General features: G+C 36.9%; 1 protein-coding gene across 8 annotated transcripts; it reads left to right on the top strand.

The window, feature by feature from the left end:
- The first annotated feature begins 604 nt into the window (after nucleotides 1–604).
- Nucleotides 605–25,564, top strand: LOC139983394 (uncharacterized). 8 transcript variants are annotated; one of them, XM_071996925.1, is made up of 5 exons: nucleotides 605–802; nucleotides 17,318–17,432; nucleotides 18,912–19,207; nucleotides 19,907–20,011; nucleotides 21,412–25,564. In XM_071996925.1, exons 1-5 carry the CDS (start codon nucleotides 725–727, stop codon nucleotides 21,916–21,918), a joined length of 1,101 nt encoding a protein of 366 aa, XP_071853026.1. In that variant the 5' UTR covers nucleotides 605–724; the 3' UTR covers nucleotides 21,919–25,564. The 8 variants fall into 8 exon arrangements, with proteins under 8 accessions (XP_071853026.1, XP_071853030.1, XP_071853032.1 ...); XM_071996929.1 differs by lacking the exon at nucleotides 605–802 and adding an exon at nucleotides 4,647–4,778; XM_071996931.1 differs by lacking the exon at nucleotides 605–802 and adding an exon at nucleotides 4,823–4,986.
- Nucleotides 25,565–25,965: the final 401 nt, after the last annotated feature.

Genomic DNA, 25,965 nt, shown 5'->3' with positions numbered 1-25,965 from the left:
AAAAATATGGTGTGGCCATTCTACTCCTATTAAATAACAAACTGCAAACAGTCATATCTTGGTAACTGAACATGCTATGAAGATGGAAATAGGGCTACCGATATGATTTTCAATGCTCTAAGTATCAGATAGGTGAACTACAGTTTGAATAAATGCCCCCTTTAATCTACAAAAATCTAAAAAAACTTTGAACATGAAAAATACATATTTACAAATGTTGAAATTGTCTTGCGGTTGATGATTGAAACAACGGATGAATAGGTTGACTACGTCCAATTGATTGTCGAGATCGTGTTGACAGGCCTTGAGTTGTTCAGTAGTGAGTATTGGCGAAAACAGCTGCCTACTTTCTCGGAACTTAACAAAGGAGGCTGTAGGAATAGTAATAAAGGCAACAATAATGGGTGGGTGCTCTCGTTAAACAGCGTCCCCAAATGTTGGAGACGTGAGATTAGCCAAGGAGCAGTAACTGGAGACCGACGGAGAACTCTGTGACCTGAAGAATTGCTGGCGAATTCCGTAAGGTTGTTAAATGCCTGCAGCACAGCGAAGAATGACCCAGTCGTTGGTAGCATAGCTACGTAGCTTATCTATGGTATACAAAAGCAAGTCTGCAGCAGTGGCTGCTCTTCTAATTACAAAGTCTATGCTGCGTACAGGTCCTTCAGGCCTACGATGGTGATCGAAAGAATATGCCGTTGAATCGGTTACAAACAGAAAATTAATGCGTGGTGATCCACTACGAGACAGGTGTATTGGAAAACGAACAAAGAGACTTATCTATGAAAAGTTTATAATGAAGGCAAGTAATACACCAACCGCGATTGCTCTGCAACTGTAAAAGTCTAAGTCTATGTTAGTATGTAGACCGTAAGGATAGGCTGTCACGAGTAATACACGAAATGACATGCCATTAGGTCTAGGCTAGTTACCTGATAATGCTATAACTTATACTAGATTAAGGGTATTGTAAAACACACCTCTGATCTAATAATTCGGATCAGTCCGTCTAGTAAAACTAAATGAAAAGTGGTCGGTCCTCCAGTACACGAAAATACACACAGTGCACCGTCGCTCAGTCCAAGCTTAGATCGGTGGCGTGAGAATCTTTACGCCAAGCCGTGGTTGGAACTTCCAGAAGGTGGCGCGAAGTAGTAGTAGACTATAGGGCGCCTAGGCTTACCATCCTATGCACAGCAACCACGCTAGGCTACGCTGATAAACAATAATCACCTGCGACGCGGACAGGTGATCGTTAGGCCAAGAGCTCGCGGAGCAGTAAATTACACGAGCGGGCAATGTCCGAACAAATATAGATAATAAGGGTTGAAGTTCCCGAGGTAAAGATATGCGTGTAGAGCTGTAATTAAGTATATTAATAAAGGTCAGCTGGTACTCGTAATAATTCACATGTCGCGGAGGTCCCAAGCTAAGATGACGCACGAATTCCTCTGGTGAGTCCCTTAGAGTATTTTCCAAACGAGGAAACCCGTCACAGAAAGTTTACACTTCCGGAGATGAGGGTGCAAGGAAATAAAACTTGCTACAAATTCACCCAAATGAGTCACACCCTCACAGAAAAAAAAAAAATTGTTCCAAAATACTCACCGAGTACCAACTCCTTTCGAGTGAATGATTGAATTATCAATTATGAATTGAATTATTTCGATGGATTTCGTTGAATCATATCGGATTTCGGAAAGCGTTCTCGGTCATTTCTTTAGCTTTATTGCCGTAGAATGATCACGTGAGGGCATATGGAGCGCGATACGTATTGGTGGCAAAAAAACGTGCCTAATTCGGGAATCAGTGTTGCCAGTTGGCTTTGTCATAACGATAGTGCAGTGTGGAAATGAGATATATACATTGAAGTAGGTCAGCCGAAAGAGTGAAACCCAGGGGCGTACCGTACGGGAGGGGGGGGGGGGGGTGGGGGTGTTCGTGAGTTCGTCGGTAAAATCAAATATACTGATGACCTTCTTTCTTTTCTTTTTCTTTCCTTGTCAGTTTTTTCGGCTTACAATCTTACCAATTTAACATATTTTTCGCAGACTAACCTCATTTTTTCGAGCGAGATTGCTAACAATCAATTTTGGTCGGTAAATTTGGGTCCGTGCACCCCCCCCCCCCCCACTCGAAACAGTCACAGAAAGCCCCTGTTGAAACCGTCTTGCTCCCGAATGGGCCCGAAGCGGGCCATACATGAGGGCCAATCTGATCAAAACCGAGTCTGTCCCAATTGGGCCACTACGTTAATGAATTAACTGTTGTCAAGGATTGGTGGCCTAAGGAAGAACCTAAGCTTTCCAAAGCAAAAAACAAGTATGTGTTGAACATCTCAATAATGTTTTGAAGTATGTTAACCAGAAGGTCCAAACTGTATTATGCCCGAATGGGCACTGAGTGGGCTGGCCCTGGCCCAACCAGGCCCAATTCAACCGAGTGAAACCCAATTGGGCCCCAACCGGGCATGCTGGCTGGGATAGCATCGGGTGAACTTGAAGCAAAGAGGTACGTGTTACCATGCTGTACACGGAATGAGAATGTTTCGCTGGGATCCGTGCATTGTTCGGGGTCTCAAATGCAAATTTAAAACTGAGTGATTTGGCAATAACTGTCAATACTCACATTGAGAGGCCTTGAAACTTCGGTATTTAGTTTTGAAGAAAACAATTAAGACACTTTGTTCAATGTGTGCAATAACAGTTAACCTGTTTCCTTCAAGTTCAGAACGATACAAGAACTAAACGTGTCATTTTGGAAATCTCACTAATTATATTGAAAACGGGGTTTTGTAGATCAAATACGAAATTGAGTGGGATACTTTATAGCGTATATAGTTCTCTTTCATCAGTTAAATAGATTTGGCCCAAAAATATCCTATTCCTATTCGATCGAATCCTAGGAGGACATGGATCCCCCCCCCCCACATCTTTAGCTTGTATGAAGGAGATCATTGTAGAGAACAAGTAACCCCAAACACCCGTTTAGTCTTTTCGTCTCGGAGATATCCAAGTAAATAATAAATTGTGACTGGAATTTATCATTTTGTAAAGCTGTGACCGATGCCTTAGTGTCACTATAGGATCAGACACATTTTACTTATCTTGACACTGACACTGACACCAATGTGAATATTTTAGTTTTACAATTTTATGCAAAACCCAACTCCGTTCCAGAAAATAGTCGTTGTAATACATAAGGAAAAACATAACATAATGAAAACATGTGGCGCGATGATACCATATTTAGACTTCACATCAAGTTAGGGCCTTTTTTTGCGTTTGAAGGAACATTATATCCGTGACGGCTCGCATAAATGGAATAAAAAATTTTCCTTTAACACACACACATATATATATATTTTCTAAAACCTACTCCTTATTTGTCAATTATGAGTCATATCTTATTTCTCTGGTTTTCTCTAATATATATATATATATATATATATACCTATATATATATATATATATATATATATATCTATATCTATATATATTTATATATATATATATATATATATATATATATATATATATATATATATATATATATATATATATATATATATATATATATATATATATATATATATATATATATATATATATATATAAGAATAATGAGACTGGCACTGAGAATGAGTAAGAGAATAAGAATGGCAATACGAATAAGAATAACAGTAAGAGCAAGATTATACAAAAACAGAATATGCTACTTATCTACCAAATGTTGTTACCAATCATTGGTGTACTTTTATACTTTAACCTTTAGCGCCATGTGATGCAAATGATGGTATTGATCAGCAGTGATATACAAACGCTTTGCTGAGTGATTCAACTTTGAGACAATATAGATTACAAACCGGCTTTATACCTATAGCATAATTTACCAATATAAACCATTTTGCAGAATACTTAGCATCATAAGATACACAGCTGTGTATCGCTTTGTCCCAAGATGTACCAGGCCGTATCACTGTTATATATGTGAAAGAAGTTGCCCAAGAGAAGGTCGTGTGGATGTACCACAGTCATTACGCTATGCTAGTATTGAATTGAATTTATTTGTCCACAATCGGAAATTCGGCTCACACAGGTCGTAAACGAAGAAAAAAGCAATAGTATAAGTATCAATAGACTGCGATACACATACAGTAATACAACAAATATACAGCATGTCCTACAAATAAGAAACTGATCTTCTCACATGTGAATTAAATATATGGATAGAGTTAGGCACAAATGAGTATCTGTAGCGGGCCCTAAGTGTACGTGGTGGACATGAACGCAGTCCAGAGCGGTTGTAAATGTAGTAATGTATATACCTATGTCATAACACGTTTTATGTTAATCCATACCAAATGTATCTTAAACAACTTTGTCCAGAGCTCTTTCAACGTATCTAGAGCTTCGCTAGACTTTTTTTTCAAGCCAAATAAAACATGAATCATGGTTTCGTTCGTGACGATTCTTTGTATGTTAATAATTTATATGTTTATCGTTATGGAAACCAAGGCGTTTACTTTGGGTTAGTAATAAATTAATATACTACTAACATGCAAATGGTATAACTTCACTCAATTCAAAGGAAAACTCGAACTTTGGTTACTGATCGCTCTATTCGTTATCTACATAACAGTAAACAATTAGCCTATATCGGTTGAAGAAGCTGCTGCGCCCACAATTTCGAGAATGTGTACTCTACAGGGATGATTGTTGTTTCACACATTGAAACTGTTACAAAGTAACTTTGAATGCGGTTATGGATCTGCAAAGGTTTGTTTTATTATGTGTTTTAATATGTATAGTTAGGATGTTCAAATTTCAGTTTACCGAACAAAGGCTGATTGATATATGTCGATATGTCGGCACAATTTCGATATCAGATTTAATTCCTGCGTTGCAAGTGGCCGTGTGACCTTTTATACACCTTGGTATACGCTATATTAATCTTCTCATTAAGAAAACGCTGTTACAATTAGAGGTGAGTGAAATCAATTAAGCATGGATATCTTAAGCAATATGAGACAAACATTAATCAAAATTTACCCATTAGACTACAGAAAAAGAAAAACAGAAAAATACATTTTGTTTGTAATAATTAACCAAACTAAAACTTTTCACCAACGGCAAAACTGCTGACTCGAAATTAGCCGTTGCTTAAGAAATACATGTAACCTACATATTTGAACGGTTATGAGTTGGAAATCCAGCACAGTGAAAAAGTTCCAGTACCTACCGGGATTTGAACCCTGGCTTCTCGCTTTATATGCGGACACCTTAACCAACTCGGCCATGGACACTGATAGTATGTCAAGAGGTTCGAAACCGGTAAGGAAGGTTGTAATTCCACTGTAGGCGTTTGTAACCTGTATCGAACAATACTAGTTCTGGTTTTGGTGACATATTTTTCCTTACTCTAGAGATCAAACGTGATGTTAGCCCAACTCGAAATCAATTGTGATTCATAAAGCCGGATCTCGAAAGAGATACTTTGAACAGACAGGCATGTACATATTTGAGTCCGGTCGTTCCGTGATATAACTATATATAAATATATATAAAAAAATATATATAAAATATATATATATAGTTATATATATAGTTATATATATATATATCTTTATATATATATATATATATTTATATATATATCTATATATATATATATATATATATATATATATATATATATATATATATATATATATATATATATTGTTACCTAATTCAATTATTGTATCTCACTCGAGATCCAGCCTTTCTCTAAATGCAGCATAGTTGTTTAACAGTTTTTCCGTTATTCCTATTTATATATATTGTTATATATACATATATATATATATGTATATACATATATATATATCTATATATATATATATATATATATATATATATATATACATATATACATATATATATAATATATATATATATATATATATATATATATATATATATATATATATATTAAAAATATATAACTTAAATTAACTTACTATATAACTTAAATATGTAAATGCTATTAGTGTTCCATTTTGATATAGTATACCTGTAAAGGGTTTAACATTAATGCTGTCAACCGACAAACTGTTGTCGCATATTTAAGCATAAACATGAGTATCAACAACACCAAAAAATACTTCACTTTACACTTGTCTTATGAACAGAATAGTCACATCATTTATGACGAAGCAAAAATACGTCGAGATAGGACTTTGAAAAGTAAAGTATGTACATTTTGTTTACTTTTCAAAGTCTTATCTGTAATATAAAATGACATTTTAAAGGACAGTTGATTGATCACTGCCTTTTTTTCTTATAATATTGAAAGAAACTTTTAATTGGCCCTACGGCAGTATCATAATCAGTTACTACACTAGATAGGCGTGTTTGTTATGTAGAACAAACTTGAAAAATACAATGAACAACATGCGACGATCGAAGTTCACCGAATGAGTATATTAATTGTTTGTCCATAAGATCTAATGTATGAATTGTATGTATGTATTTTAGATCCTCCTGCAACTTGGAACTCGCGAAGAAGCCATCATTGGCTTATCAAAGACGCAAGCTGACCGAAGTCAGTCTCTTACATTCATATTGAATGTCCATGATTATGAATTGTCAATTGTCAAACAACTCTGTAACTGGACGACATACATAAATCTTGGAATCAATCAAACTCGGAACTCGGTGTTAATGATAACACAAGGTAAGTGACGCATACAGTACTGATGTGAACCCCCCTGACTGTATCTGAAAAGCCCTGGCAAGTAACGTGTTGATCCCATCGGGCTGGAAAGTTACAAGAAAAGGATAAGGTAAGACGCTGCTAAACATAGAAATGTACTTCATTTTTAATAATAGGCCTCCAAGAAGGCGCTGATATATTGAGCATTCTCTTCGCAATATTTTTGCTTTGGTTTGAATTTTCCGTTCGCCCGATCTCTGTGGTACAGCCAGAGTTTTGTCCCCAAAACACCATCGTGATTGGGTGATTATTTACTAAACGATAGTTTCATGAAAAATACTTTTAAGAAAAAGTCGCCCAGGAAAGAACCTGGGCACGAAAACCAAAATACCGAACGACTGATCCGCTTCCAACCCCAGTCCCCTTGCATCGGGACTGTAACTGTGTGATCATCGTCAGGTGTGCATCACCATTCCCCTTGAAAGGGAACAGATACTACACATGATCTTAGCCAAAAGGCCGAAAGGCTGAAAAATAGATTGTTGAGACCGTGAAGACTGAATGCAAAATGGTGCTTTAATGAATCTAAGAGACTGACTTCGGTCAGCTTGCGTCTTTGAAAAGCCAATGAGGCTTCGTCACGAGTTCCGGCCTGCAGGAGGATCTAACAATACATTGATTACTGTTTGAGCTGAGGTGTATAACAGTGGTGGACCAGGTTCCTCCTGTGTTTGAATAGATTGCGCCGGGAAAGTCGATCGTATTGATTGTACATCACAATGACAGTATTTAAGGCTTAAGGAGCCCGTTTCGTTGGTTTGAGCCAAGGCGAATTTTACATTAAGGTATCAGATAACCGATATAAGAAGGTTGTAGTTAGGCCAATGGCTACCGTTATTGGATCCTGTAACACGCAGAATCATTATTCCACCGAGACAATTATTACTATAGGTGAGTCATTTGTTTGGTACTTCCTCCTTTGAATCTGCTTTAATGTTGTGTCTCGAATACATTAAACTTTCGTCAAGTCCCTATAATAAATAATAATAATATTCGTGCTCACATCTGAGTCCCTCTGAATACCACGTTAGTCTCGTGACACACTATATGTATACTTTATATTACTGATTAGCGTTTTAGAGCATTTTGTGGATTTTACGCTTTACAAAATAAATTATTATTATTATTTGCTTAAGGTCAAACAGAGATGAGCGTGCTTAATCGTGCTTTTAAAGTCTTGCTTACTCAAAATAATGCAACTAGCAAAACAATATACATCCCTCCCTTCCAATAAACACACACAAACAACCTATGCGAAACAAACCAACTGCACAGATATGTTAAAATACTAATTGCGACACAGTGCACAGGGCGTATCCAGGATTTTCTGATTCGGGGGGCGCCAATTACAATCTAAGCGGAGCGCCACCATCGGTTGGCGCGCAGCGTACAAGAAAATTTTCTGGTTTTGATACCCCCTAGATCACCGGAAATGGCACTTCTCAGGCTTAAAAATGACCAACCAGATGTACACTTTTGCCTGAGAACCAAGTATTTCCCAATAGTTTTTTTTTTTATTTTTTTATCCATAACCTTTTTTAAGATTGTCAGCAGTCACAAATCATGTTCGACCTCATCGCATGTCCTGTGGATCATTGCTTGTGTGATTCTACGTCGCGGCCCACAATACCTGTCAGCCCCACTTTTCAAGGTTTTCCCCATCTACATAAGACATTTCGTTGTTTACATTAGCATCCCGCGGTATACTGCGCAACTTTCACGGATCGTAAGGTACACGATGGCATACGATGTAATAACCGATGCTGGCTTATATAATATTGACATTAACATGTTGAACGCGAGCGGAGTGCGCGAAAATTTTTGGTTATTTTTTTCGGGCAAGTCGTTACAGCCCCAAATCAAATTGGGCTCCTGCGCCCATGACTTCACACATACACAGTTTTGAGGCTGTTCATCATGGAACACCATTTTCATGCTCATTGATATAAGGTGATAGATATCTGCTGTTTGCTTTACAAATTCGAGCAGGCGCGTAGCGAGGAGTTTGCCAAGTGAGGGGCGAAGCCTGTTGGCAAACTATCTTAGCGTAGCGCTACCATGTGTTGGCGCGAAGCGTACAAGAAATTTTTTGACCGAAAATGCCTCCCAGATCGCTGGAAATGGCACTACCCAGGACCATTTGTTGGCGCGAAGCGTACAAGCAAATTTTGGCCGAAAATACCTCCCAGATCGCTGGAAATGACACTTCCCCGGCCTTGTAAGTTGCATCTAAGCATTTTTATTTTGAAATTACTAACGATATCATAAAAAAAATATGCTCAAGGGGGGGGGTGGGGGCAGTCGCCCCCTTCCCGAAATGCGTCATGTTCCCCTACGACACGGTCGAGTTCGGGAGCAGCCACAGTTGGTTTCATAGCAGGTTTCATATACACACACACGCGTTATGATAGACCATATATAGTATATATGTACATATACATTATTGAGAGAAGACAAAATGGAAACGTCAAAAATGGAGTTGACGATGTTAGGGGTAGGGTCAGGCGCATGCCCCTTCCGAAATACTTGATCAGTCACTGGCTACCCTGTGTATATAATAGGGATCAGCGCTGTAATGATGTCACTGTTTCTCCTTCTCTTCCAGGTGTCTTGGCGTTTTTCTTTTACTCCCTCCTTTTCTCCTTTTTCTCTCTTTCTTCTTTTCTTTTCCCTTCCTTCCTCTCCTCCTCCTCTTTTTCCCCCTCTTTTTTCCCTTTTTTCTTCTCTTTTTTTTCTCCTCTTTTTCTTACCAGGGGGGCGCGGCCCCCAACGCCCCCCTGGATACGCGCCTGGATTATATCACCGTCAGAAACATGAAAGGCAATTAGAATATCTAGTAGGAAAACGTATATGTGGGCCCGAAAGGAGAACACACGGGGGAGAAGGGAGAGGGGTGGGGGTTATTTACTCTTACCCTCCCCCTATCATAGGAGATTGCGTTGTAAACAAGATATTCAAGAGAAAGCTGGCCTTACTATAAGTCGACATTTAACAGTTTAGCACATGTTTCCAGTTTGTCAGTTAAACGAAATAGAAAAAGGAAACCCACTTAGCTTTAATATTCATCTCCCTGTTGTTTGTGTATAGTATAGCGTCATCCTTTGTCCAGTTCTCTTCCCAGGCTCAATTTGACTAACAAGTTTTGATTACGTAATTCTCGTTACTCGATAAATACAAGGGATACTTTACCTTTCCATATACAAATCAGATCTGCAACATATAGGGAACATATAGGCTGCAACATATAGGGAACCTGGTTAGATTTCTGCAAATGGAATTGATTTAAATAAGGCCACCGTGCATGCAGGAGACTTCTCGCCCCCTACAGCTGCTCAGTATAATCACAGCGGAGTAAACAATACTCTTTGGATGAGTAGGTATTGAGATATACATTCCATTAATTTTTGTACACGCCTGGAGTTGTTGTCGTGTTATTCGTCGTGGAGAGCGTTTACTGGTGATTGCATTGAACCGTTGGAAAAGAACATCAAAGGTAAACACTTTACATTAGAAGGTTATATTATTTGAACTTTACGAGCAGTTATTTGCATATGAGGGCATTCGGGATAGGATAGGATAGGATCCTTTGGGGTTTTTAGGCACAGTATCCACCCCCTCTCCCCCACACACACATACGTACATACATAAAACAATAATGTTATGTAACTCACGGGTTGTAAACAAAATACATGGCATTTTGTAAATATTACACAACATTCAGTAAAAATATGCGTATGCATGCGATTGCGAATTGCCGAAAATTATAGTAAAAGTCCACTTAGTCATTTGACATGATTTCAAGTAACTTTTGCCAAAGCGTTAATCAACGGATGTAGAGTTAGATAATGCAGCCTAACTTGTACCAGTTTGTCAAGTCAATTCAAGTCATTTATCGTTACTAAATACACTAGTAATCCATGGCCATACACGCACAAGCCACATACAGTTCGCGACCACGCCAGCTACAATGGCATGGAAAATCACGTTAAAGGACTGGGGCCTGGAAGAGTTGATTGAAAAATTCGAAGGTAAGTTTATTTATTCTGAAAGTGAACGTGACACTGATACTGAGAATTCTTCTAGACTCACGACTAAATTCGGTAGACGACTGATTTTTATTCGCTTGCGTTACGTATACCTACATTAAATGTATACATTAAGTTATATAATAGGTTAGCTGCTGTTTGTCATGGTCACGGACGGACGGAGGATTTATACTGTTATACTTAATGTATTCTACTCGTATAAGTTCAGTTAGGCCTAATCCTAACTTAGTGTATCCTTCTAGTCCTTGTTACGTAGTAGGGCTTACTTAGGCTATAGAAGGCAGTATATTTTAAAAAGGCCTTGAACATTGGCCTATCGTAACGCTGATACCAATTTTATTGAGTAAACGTATTCATGTAACGCAATTTATAATTACTGGTTTGCCGCTTTTGCAAGTAGCAAGTAGGCCAAGTCTGTGTGGATTGGTGATACTAATAGACCTAACTAAGGCTATAGTATGGTAGCGATCTAGCCCTTATCACAGCAATGCATGCAATTGCAGACAGTTGGAGTGAGCATTTTTAAGCATTGTATCTTCAATACTTCATCCTGCATACTTTGTTTAAGTACCAAAATGATGCCCAGAGAACGATCTTACAAATGAATTTTATATATATATATATATATATATATATATATATATATATATAAATTTTGAGGGGGTGGGGCGGTTATATTAAACATCTGTCCAAACACTTCAGTTGAAACTTTGTTTACGTTTAAAATTCTTGGAAATTTGACCTTTGACCTATTTATTTTTCTAAAAATCAACTGAAATTTAGATCAGCCCAGCAGCCTCACTAATGTCTCTGAAGAAGCTAAATACATTACAAAGATACCTTGAAAAGCATAGGTCTATTTAGTGTGGCAGAAATTATGACCGAAATTTCCCCAACATTCCTGAAATATTTGTCAAAATCCGGCAAATTACCGGCAAAATTACTGAGTATACATACTATACAGACGCAGACTACACTCTCCTAAAATAAAATAAAAACTAAACTCATATCTCTGCCATTTTTCAACCAATTTCACCACAATTGGTATCAGAAGAAAGAAACTTTTATATACAATCACAAAGTAACATAAAACCAGATGACAACCCAATTCCTTGACTTTTAGTTCATTGCTAATAGACAGAAAAGATGCCATTTTGGGACCTAATTTGCATATTTGCACACAGAATGAGCTCAAATTGCAAAATAAGTCATGTGACATGAAATCCTGAACTTCTCACCTGTCAATTGATATATAAGTTCCTGTATAAACTATTCTAAATTATTCTAATATTCTAGATTTCATTAAAAGAGACCCCCATCCCCCATTGTCAACTCATATTAGTTTGTGTATATAGGATGTGCTATGCTACATCAAATGCTAAGGGGGCCCAGGCTATGCTAAGGCTAGGCCCGTTGTGGCTGATAATGCTGGTTGAAAGAAAACATGTGTTGATTTGCATTATCATCCCATGAGTTTACAAGGAGTTAAAAAATCTGAATGTTTATCACTTTGAAAATCGAAGCAAGCCAGATATTTGTAAGTGAGAGTGCGGCCATGCCTACCTGTACTTTAGGCCTAACTTTAACTTAAGCAGTAGTTGTATGCAGTTGGCACACTAGATGTTTTTTCCCCTTTTGATTGCTTAAATAATTCATTTAGTTGGTATAACACTACTGTCTGTGGATATCAAGGAAACTTATGTACATATATTCAACAATTACTATATGTAAAGACAGGGGGATGCTTTATTTAAACTTGTTTTGCAGAAGGGAAAATGAATGCTGCAATCCATTTGTTACCACAATTGTTTCCTGGGAGACGCCAAGGGGTTAACTATCTGTAAGAATCATGTCCAGTTTTCGTAGACTTTTATTGTGTAAGTTTGCAGGGCTTTGTTCCCACCACATTTGTAATTATGTCAGTTTGTGTTTGGGATACTATGCAAACATTTGATGCCGATATATTTTTCTTAATGGAATGAAGAATATTTAACAACTATTCAAATCCTGGTTGACAGAAAATTTCTCAAAGGTACTGATTTTTAAGATGAATGTTTTTATTCCTCAGGAGAAATTATATGGTTTTAGAACATTGTTTTCCATCCCTCCAATACTTGGGCGGTTTTTGTTTTTTTGCCAAAGGCTCAGAGAATCTATGCAATGGTGATATCCTGTGCATGAGATGTCTGCTTCTATACAGGTACATGATATCTCAAGAATCCTATATTTATTTGAGTTGGTTGATACATGGCAGAATGGTTTTTCCCTGTTGGTTTCAGTGAAGATATATTGTATAGGAATGGGCTTAATGTACCACTTGTCTTTTTTTCTTATTATGACAGACATTAAAACATAGAACAGATTAAGATTATCTCTGTTGAGGTCCTTGCTTGATAATTATATTTTCTTAAGGTCACTTGAATCACTAAACGTTTATTATTTTCGGATGCATATGTCACGTTTTTGTGAGTGGTACATGCAAATAAATGCATAAGAACAATGTAGGTTTTTACACAGCCTTGTTATGATGGAAATGTATTTATCTTTTTTGTTACTTAGGAAAGCACCAACTTGCAGTTCTATTTGCAAAATATTTTAGAAAAGCCTCAGCCATATATGTTACTTCTTGGAGAAAGCAAAATACATCCTCAGCATTTACTTGTGATCATCAAGAGACATGCCCTACCTCAGAGGACATTTATGAAGGTCATTGATGTGTGCTTCAAATCATTATATGTGTTTAACCTGGAATACCAAAAGGCATGTCTTGGTGCCTGGGAATTTTTCCAAAAAGTTGTTTATGAGTTGCCTGGACTGGTAGTGCGAAGTGCAACCAGATTCGAGATTTTCGTGCTTACCGTGCCAATAATAAAGACAAGGTAACTGCAGTGTAGCAGTCGTCATAGTCAGCATTCCACATGTTTTCACATATCAAAGTTCACTTCGATGTATATCTTCCAGTTCCTGTTAAAAAGATTATATCCTTTCATTTCGACACTATAGTTTTTTGTTTCGATTGGTTTGCATGCTAATGCAAATTAAACTAATAATGAACAAATCACTGTGTATCTAAAGTTGTTGCTTGTTTTAGATTGACTGCAGGAAGAGTTGTTTCCTTGTCATTACATTTCAGACCCGTCACATTGTCAGTTTAATACAAATATGTTTCATATTACAACGTTCACTATTGTTCCAGTTTCTTTCAAGAAGATTATATCGGTTCATTTTATTCTTCATTCTTTATTTGGTACTGGGTGATTGTTGACTCTTAATTGAAATTAAACTATTATCTGCAGCAGATTATGAAAATACTGCTTACATATGGGTGACTACAGGAAAAGTTGTATCTTTGTCATTGTCTTCATGGCCGATAGTTGATTATGATGCAACTTTAGCTTTAAAATGATGTTTACTGTAAACGTTGAGCAGGTGGGGTATTTATGTGAAAAGTGAAGGAAAATAATTTCAGTGTTAAATGGCTACCACCAAATATTCAAGATCCTTCCTCTTACTTGAGGATGTATAAGAATTGATCCATTGTGCTAAATAGTATTACATCCTAATGCTGTCACAGAGCTGATAGTAAGTTAAACTTGTTAGAACAGTACTTGAATGCTCAATTATAAACCAGCATGTTTAAGTTGCAATGCTCACATGACATAGAAGATTACGTTTCTTGGAATGTTCATGGGTTGATGTTTTGTAATTGTAGCTATGAACATATCATTTTACGTATCTAAGCAAGAAATCTTAGCTAAATCTGCGGGTAGAGTTGTATCTTTGTCAAATTTTACAATCAGACAGTTGATTATGTTACATTTTGGTGAGCTTTCAAATATGTTTACATGTTGAGGGAGTTGGGTGAAAATTCCTAAGTCGACCAAATGTTTTTGGTACATGCATCCCAGAAACTAAAAACAAATTAAAACATTTAAAATGTTCGTAAGCATGCACTTTTAAGAGATAGTACCTTTTGTTCATGTTTTTGTTATTACCTTTTGTTTATGTTTTTGTATTTTTTTTAAATAGGTAAATGTGGGATTTACATTGCTGAAAGATTTCAACCGTTTAAAAGTATGATATCAGGCTGGTTACGGCCGCTTAATGTATCTGAGGCAAACTGTAATCCAAACATGGACACAAAAGTTAAAATATCATGGCTGTAGTTCACTAGTCATGCACAGTGGCGGCGGAACCGGGGGGGGGGCTTGAGGGGGGGGGGGGGGGGCTCAGCCCCCCAATGAAAAAGTTGAGGGGGAAAATGCATGATAACCCCCCCAATATTTACCAAGGCTCCGAAACGTGCATCTGCCCATTTTTTAATGCATACTTGTCGATCTGTCCGATGCACACGTATACTACATAGGTGTAATAATTAAATATGATAATTGATTGTCTGTATCATGCCTCATCGAATATTAGTGTTTTAAATAAGACGGTAATAAGCTAAACGCTACACTTATCAACATTTGCGTTTACACAACGAGTACACGCAAGGCGTGGAACATGGCTTTATGTTTAAACGCAATCAATTATTAAACGAACAAAAACACAATATTAGCATTTCACCTGTACTGTATAGGGTATATGCATTCATGACATGATGACAGTGCTAGGGCATCGAAATTTGTTGGCAACTGCACATGGTTTTGGAATTACCCATTTGTTGACATTAAGAAATGCTTTCTGTTTTTTCTTATGACATTTATTTAATTCAGGGGCGTCGGAGCCGGTACGGGTAGGTCCGGCGAACGCCGGACCAATATTCACGACGCAAAAAAAAAAAAAAGTAGGACTAAAAAATGGGGGAAAAAAATCTCGGAGGTATATGTTTCAATAATTTTCAATAATGATGACGGCAAGTAGGCTAAATGTGACTACTCTGGCATGGCAGGGGTCTTGTTTTCAAGCTCGGGAAGTGCCATTTCCTGCAATCTGGGAGGCATATTTTCAAAACTTTCTCCATTACGCTACGCGCCAACCATGGTGGCGCGTAGCGTAGTTTGACCTACCAAACGTCCCCCCGATAATTATGATAGTTGGCCACACTCTGAACCGCCGTACCAATCAAAAATAGCTTCTGACGCCCTTGTAATTATTGCATTTAATTGCAAGTAGTAATTTACTACACTCAAAAACGTCTTTGCTAGTACACGTCGAGTAATAGCTACTCTCTTAAAACAACAAACGAATATACAAATTACAATGTTTTTACAGATTTTACGTGCAATCTGAGAAATTGCAGGCTTGAGACCCATGTTTTAGGGCTAGGTATTCGCAGCATAAAACACTCGGGAAGTGCCGTTTCCGGCCATCTGGGGGGTTTGAAAAACCCAAAATTTTCTTGTACGCTCCGCGTCAACCGATGGTGGCGCTCCGCTTAGATAGTCTCCACATATTAGCCCCCCCAATAATTTTCCCGTTCCGCCGCGCCTGGTCATGCATGACTGTAGATGCACAGGATACCCTCTTAAGTGTCGAAATAAAAGGTTGAATTCATCAAATATTTTCAATTATTTGTGTTGTCATTCCTTTTTGTTGTCTCTTAAATGTGCCTTTCTGTTGTGACCGATTGAATAAACAAAAATGCATCAAGCTGCTTTTAATAATTAACCTAAAACATGTGTAAAACGCGTACTGAACGGATGTTATGTAGAAATCGCTGGCACAATTTTACATAATAACTTTGTAGTTGCGTTACATGCTGATCATGTAAAACTTTACAAAACAGCAGTTAATTAGTCAATTTTACAAGCACACATTCCATGTCTATTTATATTTTATGTTATTAACAAGAACGTGACCGAGAACAAAAAAATATATGGTTTTCCCGATTCCATCTATAACTTTATCAAACGATTTACTAATAAAGTACTAAAATAATTCGTAATATTATAGATGAAAACTGACTTAAAGTGATATCTGTAACGTAAAATATCACGAAAAAGCAAAGCAAAATCAGTATTTTGTCCTAAATGTTTATATTTTCCTCGTTTCAAATCTTGTACGTGGTACTTTTTTCAGACGTCCAACGATGGCCTTTTGACCCAACTTTTTCGTAGTTCAGATTTTACGTAGCGTTATCAGACCACTCTTTAGCGAGAATTTTCTAAACGATAATCATGTTTAAAAAAAAGAGAAGAAATGTTGAATATAATGTTAAAAGTGTTAAGAAGTTGAACCAATGATTATATTATGCTTCTCTAAAGGTATAATCTTGTTCGTTTTCTGTTTGTAATGTCTGTATCTGCATTGAAACTTATAGAAACAACGTCATGGCTTATATAGCTTGTTCTGGATAGGAAAACCCGGAAAATCAAGTAATTTGACAAAGAGGGAAATGAAGAGTCACAGAACATTTGCACTCACAAGATTATAATTGATGTAAACGATGGCTCACATACAATTAAGACATTCAACTGTCACTTTTTGGTAACTCGACGTAGATAGATTTAAATGGTTAAAAAAAAATTGTTTTCATTTTGTTATGATCAATCTTTGTTCTTATTCTACAGACCAAGATGGACAGTTCGATAGTATTAAAACAATGTTTCATTGCGAGTACTGTCATGTTATTCTTCGTCGGATTCTACGTAACGCAATATTCATCTTTAGCTGTCCAATCAAATGGTATGGTCATCTATATACTAGCAAATAATATGAATATTCAATGATAATTGTGAACAATATCCTCATTTTGTTTAGTTTCAATCTATAAGGTATATTACTTTTTGAAGTGTTATATCTGTATATAAAGGGACCTTCGTTCCAGTTCCCAGGCTTAAACATATTATTTTATGTTAGGTTATATTATGTTACGTTATGTTATGTACTGTTATGCTATGTTAAATGATTGCTGTGCGAATTACTGTACTGCTGGATCTCAGAGCTAGCAATATTTTATAGTTATTAAGATATGGAAGATATCTAGCTGTTAATATTCGAAATGAATGTATAGCTCCTTTCAGGTTTTAATCCATAGTAATGTCGGACGTTCCCACCTTAATATAACCATAGTTCAACCTTTATATAAGTTAATCCAGTACTTTACCACAATTCTAACAACTTAACCATAAAGGGTTCTTCTAACCATATCATTGCCATGTATTACATACACAACCATTTTTTCCTTGACATTTTTTTAATGTATTCTTGACATGAAATTTGGGGGCCATATCTTTATCTTTTCGTTATGAATTTGGATTGCTTTTTGAACATCTGGTCAAATACGTTGTAAGCTAGATTCAGTGGTTCAGCCGTTTTGATTGACTTATTTTATAGTCCGATATTGAGAACCTAACTTTTCAAAAATGTAAAGAGGTATAAAAATACCACTTTTACAACCTGTATTGTTGGCATTCAGTGGTTTTACCAAGCCATATTAAATTATGAGCTTAAAGGATGAACGTAGACACAAAGTTAGTTTTGATGTCACCATCCGAGTCTCACAGAATTATAAAAAAAAACTGGTTATGGTTTCATAACGTTCATCAGTTATAATGCTGGGCTGTGGGATGAACAGGGTCGTATATGTTGCAACTGTTGCAGTGAGAACTGTAAAGCTTTAACAACACAGGAGATGTCAGAGGTCAGTCGATACTCATAGCTGGTACAGCAACTATACTGTTCATGTCCCACAGCTGTGCATCAGTAATGACTACTTTGTGTTCGTAACAAGACAGGGCATGAACTGTAGTTACTACAAGCTGTGAGGTACGGGTGCAGTACCGACTTGAGATAGCAGTGACATATTAGTATATATATATATACATATATATATATATATTTATATATATTTATATATATATATATATATATATATATATATATATATATATATATATATATATATATATATATATATATATATATATATATATATTTATAAAGAAGAAAGTGGGTGCAAGTGAACTGTTAAGAACCACACAAACTGTAGGATTAAGCTGTTAAGAAACAGCAAAACAATAAACGAGAAATGGCTTAAAATCAGAGCCGTTCTTTTCTATGAAGATCGGGTGGTCATATCAAAACTAATTTTATTCTCGTCATCCTCTGAGTTTCAGTGTTTTGAAATTGTTTGAAGTAACAATTGTTTTTTATTTCATTAAGGTCTTATCCGCAGTGAATCGATTCCACACGTTAGGGGTATACCCACATATGAAATACATGACGTAAAGGTTCGGCCTAATACAACTATTCCACCACAAGATGGCGTCGGAAGCATTGATTTAGATGTGTCACTCCCTTCCGTAGATGAAATGTACGACAGACTAGTACTAATAGCTGCATTCTCCGACAATCACTACAAAGAAGCGATGGGTTACATCGGGACAGCCCAGAAACATATGCCTGGGAAGAGAATAATAGTGTACGATCTGGGCTTGTCAAACGCTTTGCAACAAAAGGTATGAAAATATAGCTCAATTATTAAAATGAGATATGAATGATTATAAAGATATGAATAATCAGTTTCTGTAGATATACGTTACACACCGTATATTATATATAATTGTACAACACTGTAGTTAATGTTGAGAATTACATCTTCACTAAGAGGCTACGGATTACATTTACTTGGTAAAGTATATAGAAAATTTAACGAAAATCTGCTGTGTATATTTCCTACGCTTTACGAACACACTGGAGCGACAAATATCAATATATTTGGTATTTATGATTACGATTGGATAATTCATGATGAATTTTTAAAATAAATTACAAGCAAATGATAATTAATGGGTAATGCATACGTGTAGCTATGTAACAAAAACGTATTCCTTATCCATATGCATATTTCAAATTGTCAATGTTAGAAGCATAATCCACATTTAATTTGCCGTAATGTTGGCCAAGACAGTAAGCAACTAAGTTGATACAATAATTAGACAACATATTATTTAGGAGTACTCCACGGTTCACTTATTGTCATAGTTCAGTTGTGTTTAGAGTATATTTTTGTCACAGAAAGAACTACTGAAAGGGGGAGCTATTATATTTGATATACTGATCATGCAAACCATGCGTGGTAACTATTGCACTCAACTTCTCTTGATGTATTATTACCAGTTTTTATAGTGTTATATCTGTCTCGTTGGTTTACACAGGTCAGGCAGCTATGTGATGTTGAACTTCGAAGATTTCCATTTAACAATTATCCAGACCATGTCAGAAAGTTGCATTCGTTTGCTTGGAAACCAATTATTATCAATGTGAGTTACAGTTCAGTTTACTGAATTGATCATTGTGAAAGCAAATTTGAAAAGAGCACAGATTGCAACTGAGCTATTTAGCAGTTATAGTTGATGATAATTCCTATGTAGCCATTTCCAGACAGGGATCCATGGCTCTGGGGTAGGGGGATCTAAAACGATGACTACGAAAATGAAGACATTCCATGTTCCCAAACATCCCTAATTACAAACATAGAACAATGGAAACTGACATGGGAAGCAGGAAGTTACAAAATCGAATGTCGTCATCGTGCATTTGAAGATTTTAGTTAATCACTCTTGCTCACTAAGATCTGGTTAACCGACAGTCGGATATTAATTGAACCGAAAGGAATGAACACCGAAGCACTCCAAGACTAAATTTGAAATAGTGATTTGTTTAAGTATATGTTGTTCTAGTTCTGTCTGGTCCGGGTGAGTGTGGTCTTTTCCTGGGTCAGTCTGTTGTTTTCCTGTCTGGTCGCGGTCAACCTATAGTTTTAGCCTGCCTGGTTAATGAGGTCTTGTCCTCTGGTCTAGTTTAGTTTGGCCTTGTCCAGCCTAAGCTGTCTTATGTTTAGGTTCTTTACCTGTCTAGCCTATTTGTCAGTATGGTCTTGTCCTATCTGACCTGTGATATCAGGTATCGTCCGGTCTGGCCTGTCCCGGTCTGAGTTAATCCACTCTTGTCCTCTGGTCTGGTTCATTTGGTTCTGTTCTGCCTGGTGTTTGTGTTAAATTCAGGTCTCTCTTCTGTTTGCTATGTGTCAATGTTGTCTGTATGTGTTGTTCTGCCTGGTGTGTGTGTTATAATTAGGTCTTTCTTCTGTTTGTCAGTATTGTCTGCCCTGTCAGGTCTGGTCTGGTTTATTTGGTTTTTTTTTTCTGCCTGGTGTGGGTGTGTGTGTTTTATATTCAGGTCTTTCTTCTGTTTGTCAGTATGGTCTGTCCTGTCAGGTCAGATCTGGTTTATTTGGTTTTGTTTTGCTTGGTGTGTGTGTGTTATATTCAGGTCTTTCTTCTGTTTGATATGTGTCAGTATGGTCTGTCCTGTCAGGTCTGGTCTTGTTTTTATTTGGTTTTATTTTGCCTGGTGTGTGTGTGTTATATTCAGGTCTTTCTTCTGTTTGATATGTGTCAGTATGGTCTGTCCTGTCAGGTCTGGGCTTGTTTTTATTTGGTTTTATTTTGCCTGGTGTGTGTGTGTTATATTCAGGTCTTTCTTTTGTTTGATATGTGTCAGTATGGTCTTTCCTGTCAGGTCTGGTTCGGTTTAATCTGGTCTGTTTGGCACTTTTTATTTTCACGCAATTATTGGCAATTGATACTGGTTGCAACTTATGTATAGATTAACTCTGGGGCATTAAGTAGTTTGTTTCCCTATTATTTGTTTTCTACAGCTCTCTCTGAATGAATTTGGCGCAATTTATTACGGAGATGCTTCCATACGATTCAAAAACTCACTTAAAGTACTGCTTCCGGGAATTGAACGTCACCATGGTTACATGACGAATATTCTACACTTTGATCCAACAAAAGCTCACCATTATAAACTGACTGTACCAGCGATGTTTACCAAACTTGGCATAGACAGAGAAGAATATCATAATTGTAACAACTCTGCTCCACATATACAACCAGGAACGCAGCTAATTATAAATAGCACCACCATTCAAACCAAGCTAATGCAACCGTGGTTACAGTGCGCGTTAGAAAAGGAGTGTATCACACCGAAAGGATCAAGCAGGGCAAACCACCGACAAGACGCTTCTGCAATCACTCTCCTTGTTTATAAAAACCTGTTCGGAGAATGGACGGTGGAGGACAACGATACTAAGAAAATGCAAGCAGTCCTTGACGTGAAGAGAGGGTCAAACGGATTGAAATCCAATCCTCGAAATTGCTAAATGGAGAAACAGTTTGTCTCAATTGAATATTTCTAGAAACAAACTGCCTCATGCTTGCGTCCTTCTGGAATAAAGTAGTCTTTTAAAATCCAAATCTGTTCCATTTCACAGTCACGTGTTGTCATTATTTGTGATAGGGTGAAATTCTGTCGGCCATGATAGTTTCAATCCCTATTAGGTACATCACCACAACTAAGTGCTCCCATTGACTTACACACTTAAATATCCAAGGCCGATAGAGGATAAATAGAAGTTGTCACAGGTGTTATCCACAACCTCCCGCACATCCTTCCATAGTAGTAAACTAGAACTCTCCCTCTACCTCTTAGCATGCCGTAATCTTCTCATCAAAATTGTCTTGAAAATAAAGCGAACAATGATGATTGTATTAATACAAAACAAAGACGGAACTGTTACTGCTTTCGTGATCCACAAATCATAGTTTTGTGATTGTCTTTCACACAAATATCACTTTACTGGCTTGACTAATTCAGTCTCCACGATTTAATTATCTTGATAGTGTAAGTTTCGTTTCTCGTTAATACCATTTTGGCTTATGCCAATCTTTACTATTTTTTAAATTGTCTCAAATTTATCCTGTAACAAACTGAAAAGTGAGACTTTTTTTTGTATCACAGCACATACTTGCAACAGTAGTACATGTAATCATACATTTCATTCGAGCCGTCTTGTGTTTTCCTTTTTCTCACACGTTAACAGGTGACGCGTTATCCTACCATAATAACTCCCCTTTTACCACAAGAGACAATGATAACGATGATACTAACGACTATTTCTATAGCTAAAAAATTAGGTGTTGCGGGAATATTAAGGCCTGGATGAGCTAGCTATTCTCAACGAAATCATTTTATAATAAATTATAAAGATGATAAGAACAACCTCTAAGTTAACATAAGTTAGGCTAACATATGTACGTAAAGAATGCGTCTTGACACGTGTTTAAACAATCGTGGAACGAGGCCAATGGCTCTTGAGCGCCTGGCCCCGTCTTTATATACAAATGCTGTAATTAATATTGGTCATACTTTGATATAAATGCCCAACTATATAAAAATACCGTGACAAGGCTTCCCATACACACACATGATATCAGTCTCATATGATTATTTCTTAACTTTTCTGAGAAACGGGTGGTGGGAGGGAGAGATTAAAATGAGTGGTTCGTTAAAGGCGGCACAGCGATTTTGATATTCCACCGTCCAGAGCCGGCGAAACAGGGCTTAATCAGAGAAGAAATCGGATATGCGCTTTTATTTTTGAGACGCAAAAGTCTAGACACAATTGCCCATGTGGCAAGGATCGACATTTTGTTTTTAATTTCTCAAATAAAAGGCTCAATTTTTAATATCAAATGGACCCTTCCCTAACAAAAATTGAAATACGGTTGCGTAGGTTGTAGGGTGGGGGAGGGTGTGGTGGGGGAGTGGCGAGAAAGCTGTGCCGTCGAACCAATGCGGGGGTTAAAAATCGACTTGCCTCTTTCGACAGCAAAGTAAATTTTCAACAGTGAGCCGACGTTGGATAAGATGGACGTACAGGTGTCTATTATACATCTATATATAAATACCGTATTTGGGCCAGCGGAGATTAAATATGTCATGCTACCACCGGCTGTACAGCGGTATTTCGCTTCCGAGCTCGCAGAAGTCATGAGTCATATATTCCACCGAAGTTCAAAGTTTCCAAACTTTTGAAAGTTTCCAAAAGTTTTCAAAAGTTCAAAATTCATATATATGTTAACCAAAATAATTATTTTGAGTACTGCAAACTATAGCAGATATCAATATAGGCCACTGTATCAGATGTTTGGTAACAAACGCTAAGTAAAGTTTGTTATTGGTGCATCTCCCTTACTCCCCGTGATAAATTGAGCAGAAGAAAAAAAAAGCTCGCAGGATTCAAGGTGAAAATGATTTTGACCAATATACGCTTTAGGTTTACTGTTCTAAATCGTGTGACTAAAGTATTTGTTAACAATACTCTATAATCGACTGTTGCCTGTCTCCAGATGTATACAAGCTGTGAGGCATTACCTTCCTTCGTTTTGTTCGGTGACTCATCATGAGGTATTGCACAAAAACATGCATTATTTAAAATTAACAAACAAATGTAAAATTCGATCATGTCAAATATTCCTTATGTTTTCGCAACCCAAAATTTTGAGGAGAAACATTTCTTAGCTTTTTACAGTTATAGAAATTAAAATAAAATGTAAAGCTGATGTGACTGATACTGTACAAAAAAAGTCAAGAACCCCTAAATTATGACATCTCAGCTAATGCGTGGAGACTATCTAAGCGGAGCGCCACCATCGGTTGGCGCGGAGCGTAGAAGAAAATTTTGGGTTTTTCAAACCCCCAGATGGCCGGAAACGGCATTTCCCGGGTGCTGCGAATACCTAGCCCTAAAATATGGGTCTCAAGCCTGCAATTTCTCAGATTGCACGTAAAAATCTGTAAAAACATTGTAATTTGTATATTCGATGGTGTTTTAAGAGAGTAGCTATTACTCGTAGTGTACTCGCAATGACGTTTTTGAGTGTAGTAAATTACTACTTGCAATTAAATGCAATAATTAAATAAAAGTCATAAGAAAAAACAGAAAGCATTTCTTAATGTCAACAAATGGGTAATTCCAAAACCATGTGCAGTTGCCACAAATTTCTATGAACCAAGCACTGTCACGAATGCATGTATATACAGTACAGGTGAAATGCTAATGTTTTGTTTTTGTTCTTTTAATAATTGATTGCGTTTAAACAAATAGAGCCATGTTCCACGCCTTGCGTGTACTCGTAGTGTAAACGCAAATTTTGATGAGTGTAGCGTTTAGCTTATTACACTCTTATTTAAAACACTAATATTCGATGAGGCATGATACAGACAATCAATTATCATATCGTTTGAATGCTGGCTGCAATGCTCCGCACCTACCCCCTCCCCCCAAGCCCCCCCCGGTTCCGCCGCCACTGAACACCACACATAGAAGGGGTGGGGGTGGGAGTTTAACAATCCAACAACTATTTTGCGTACGACCAGCGTCGCTTTTCGTGATAATCTTACGGTTTTTTGAGAAATATTATGATGATTCTATATATACTGAACATTGTTGTCGCGAAAATGAAACATTTCATCAGCGTGGTGATCCATCTGTGCTCTCGAGTACGGTAATGATCACCCGGTTTGTGTATGGGTCTGAGTACATGTAAAATGATGATGCACCCATGAAAATGAGCTGAAAGCTGCCGTTAGGGTCGTAACACAGAAAATGTTGATTTCTGCAATTTTAACGTTTTATGTCCAAATTGTGTCGTATTATCTCAAAATATGTACACGCAATCGCATAGCATTTCAACATATTATCAGAAAAGGTGTTTCATATTGTGTCACAATGTCCACGTTTGTTCTCGACATGTTGACCTTGTAACTAACAGCTTACTACTTTCGGAAACTTAGCTAAGTTAATGAAGTATCGTTTATTAGGTGGCTGTCAGAGTTTCTATATGTCGCTTGTATTTTTTCCTTAAATTTCTTAGCATTGTAACACTATAATTTTTCTTATAAATGTATGATACATATTTGTAATGAAATGAAATAAATAAAATGTAAGGAAGAAGACAATAACAGCTCATTGTGTAAATGTCTCTCCTTTTTTACATTACTTTCTTTAATTAATAATATGGTAATAAAATCACTCCCTGATTAAAATCATGTCTGATACCATACGACCCCCAAAAGCAAACAAACTTGTTTTTCTTGCCTGCCTTCAATCTATGCAACAGAAAATGGTACAATTTGACCTTTTTAGACTCAATATGCAAATTCTGCAGTTTCACACACCTAAGTGACGCATGGATCGAGTTCGAGTCACTCCAAGATTAATGTATGTCGTCAAGTTACAGAGTTGTTGACAATATTAATCTAAGAGAGTGACTTCGGTCAGCTTGCGGCTTTGATAAGCCAATGATGGCTTTTTTCGCAAGTCCCTGATTGCAGGAGGATCTAAAATACATACATACATACATAC

Source organism: Apostichopus japonicus, chromosome 16 (genome assembly GCF_037975245.1).
Source record: "Apostichopus japonicus isolate 1M-3 chromosome 16, ASM3797524v1, whole genome shotgun sequence".
In the NCBI taxonomy this organism is placed as follows: Eukaryota; Metazoa; Echinodermata; class Holothuroidea; order Aspidochirotida; family Stichopodidae; genus Apostichopus; species Apostichopus japonicus.
This window is presented reverse-complemented; position numbering and strand designations above follow the sequence as displayed.

Excerpts from the sequence above, each read along its gene's own strand:
- LOC139983394 (XM_071996924.1), top strand. The coding sequence starts at position 5,199 with ATGAGTTGGAAATCCAGCACAGTGAAAAAGTTCCAGTACCTACCGGGA. Across the intron at positions 5,334-17,317 it reads TGTCAAGAGGTTCGAAACCG|ACCAAGATGGACAGTTCGAT; the intron begins GTAAGGAAGGTT and ends CTTATTCTACAG. Across the intron at positions 19,208-19,906 it reads CAAACGCTTTGCAACAAAAG|GTCAGGCAGCTATGTGATGT; the intron begins GTATGAAAATAT and ends TGGTTTACACAG.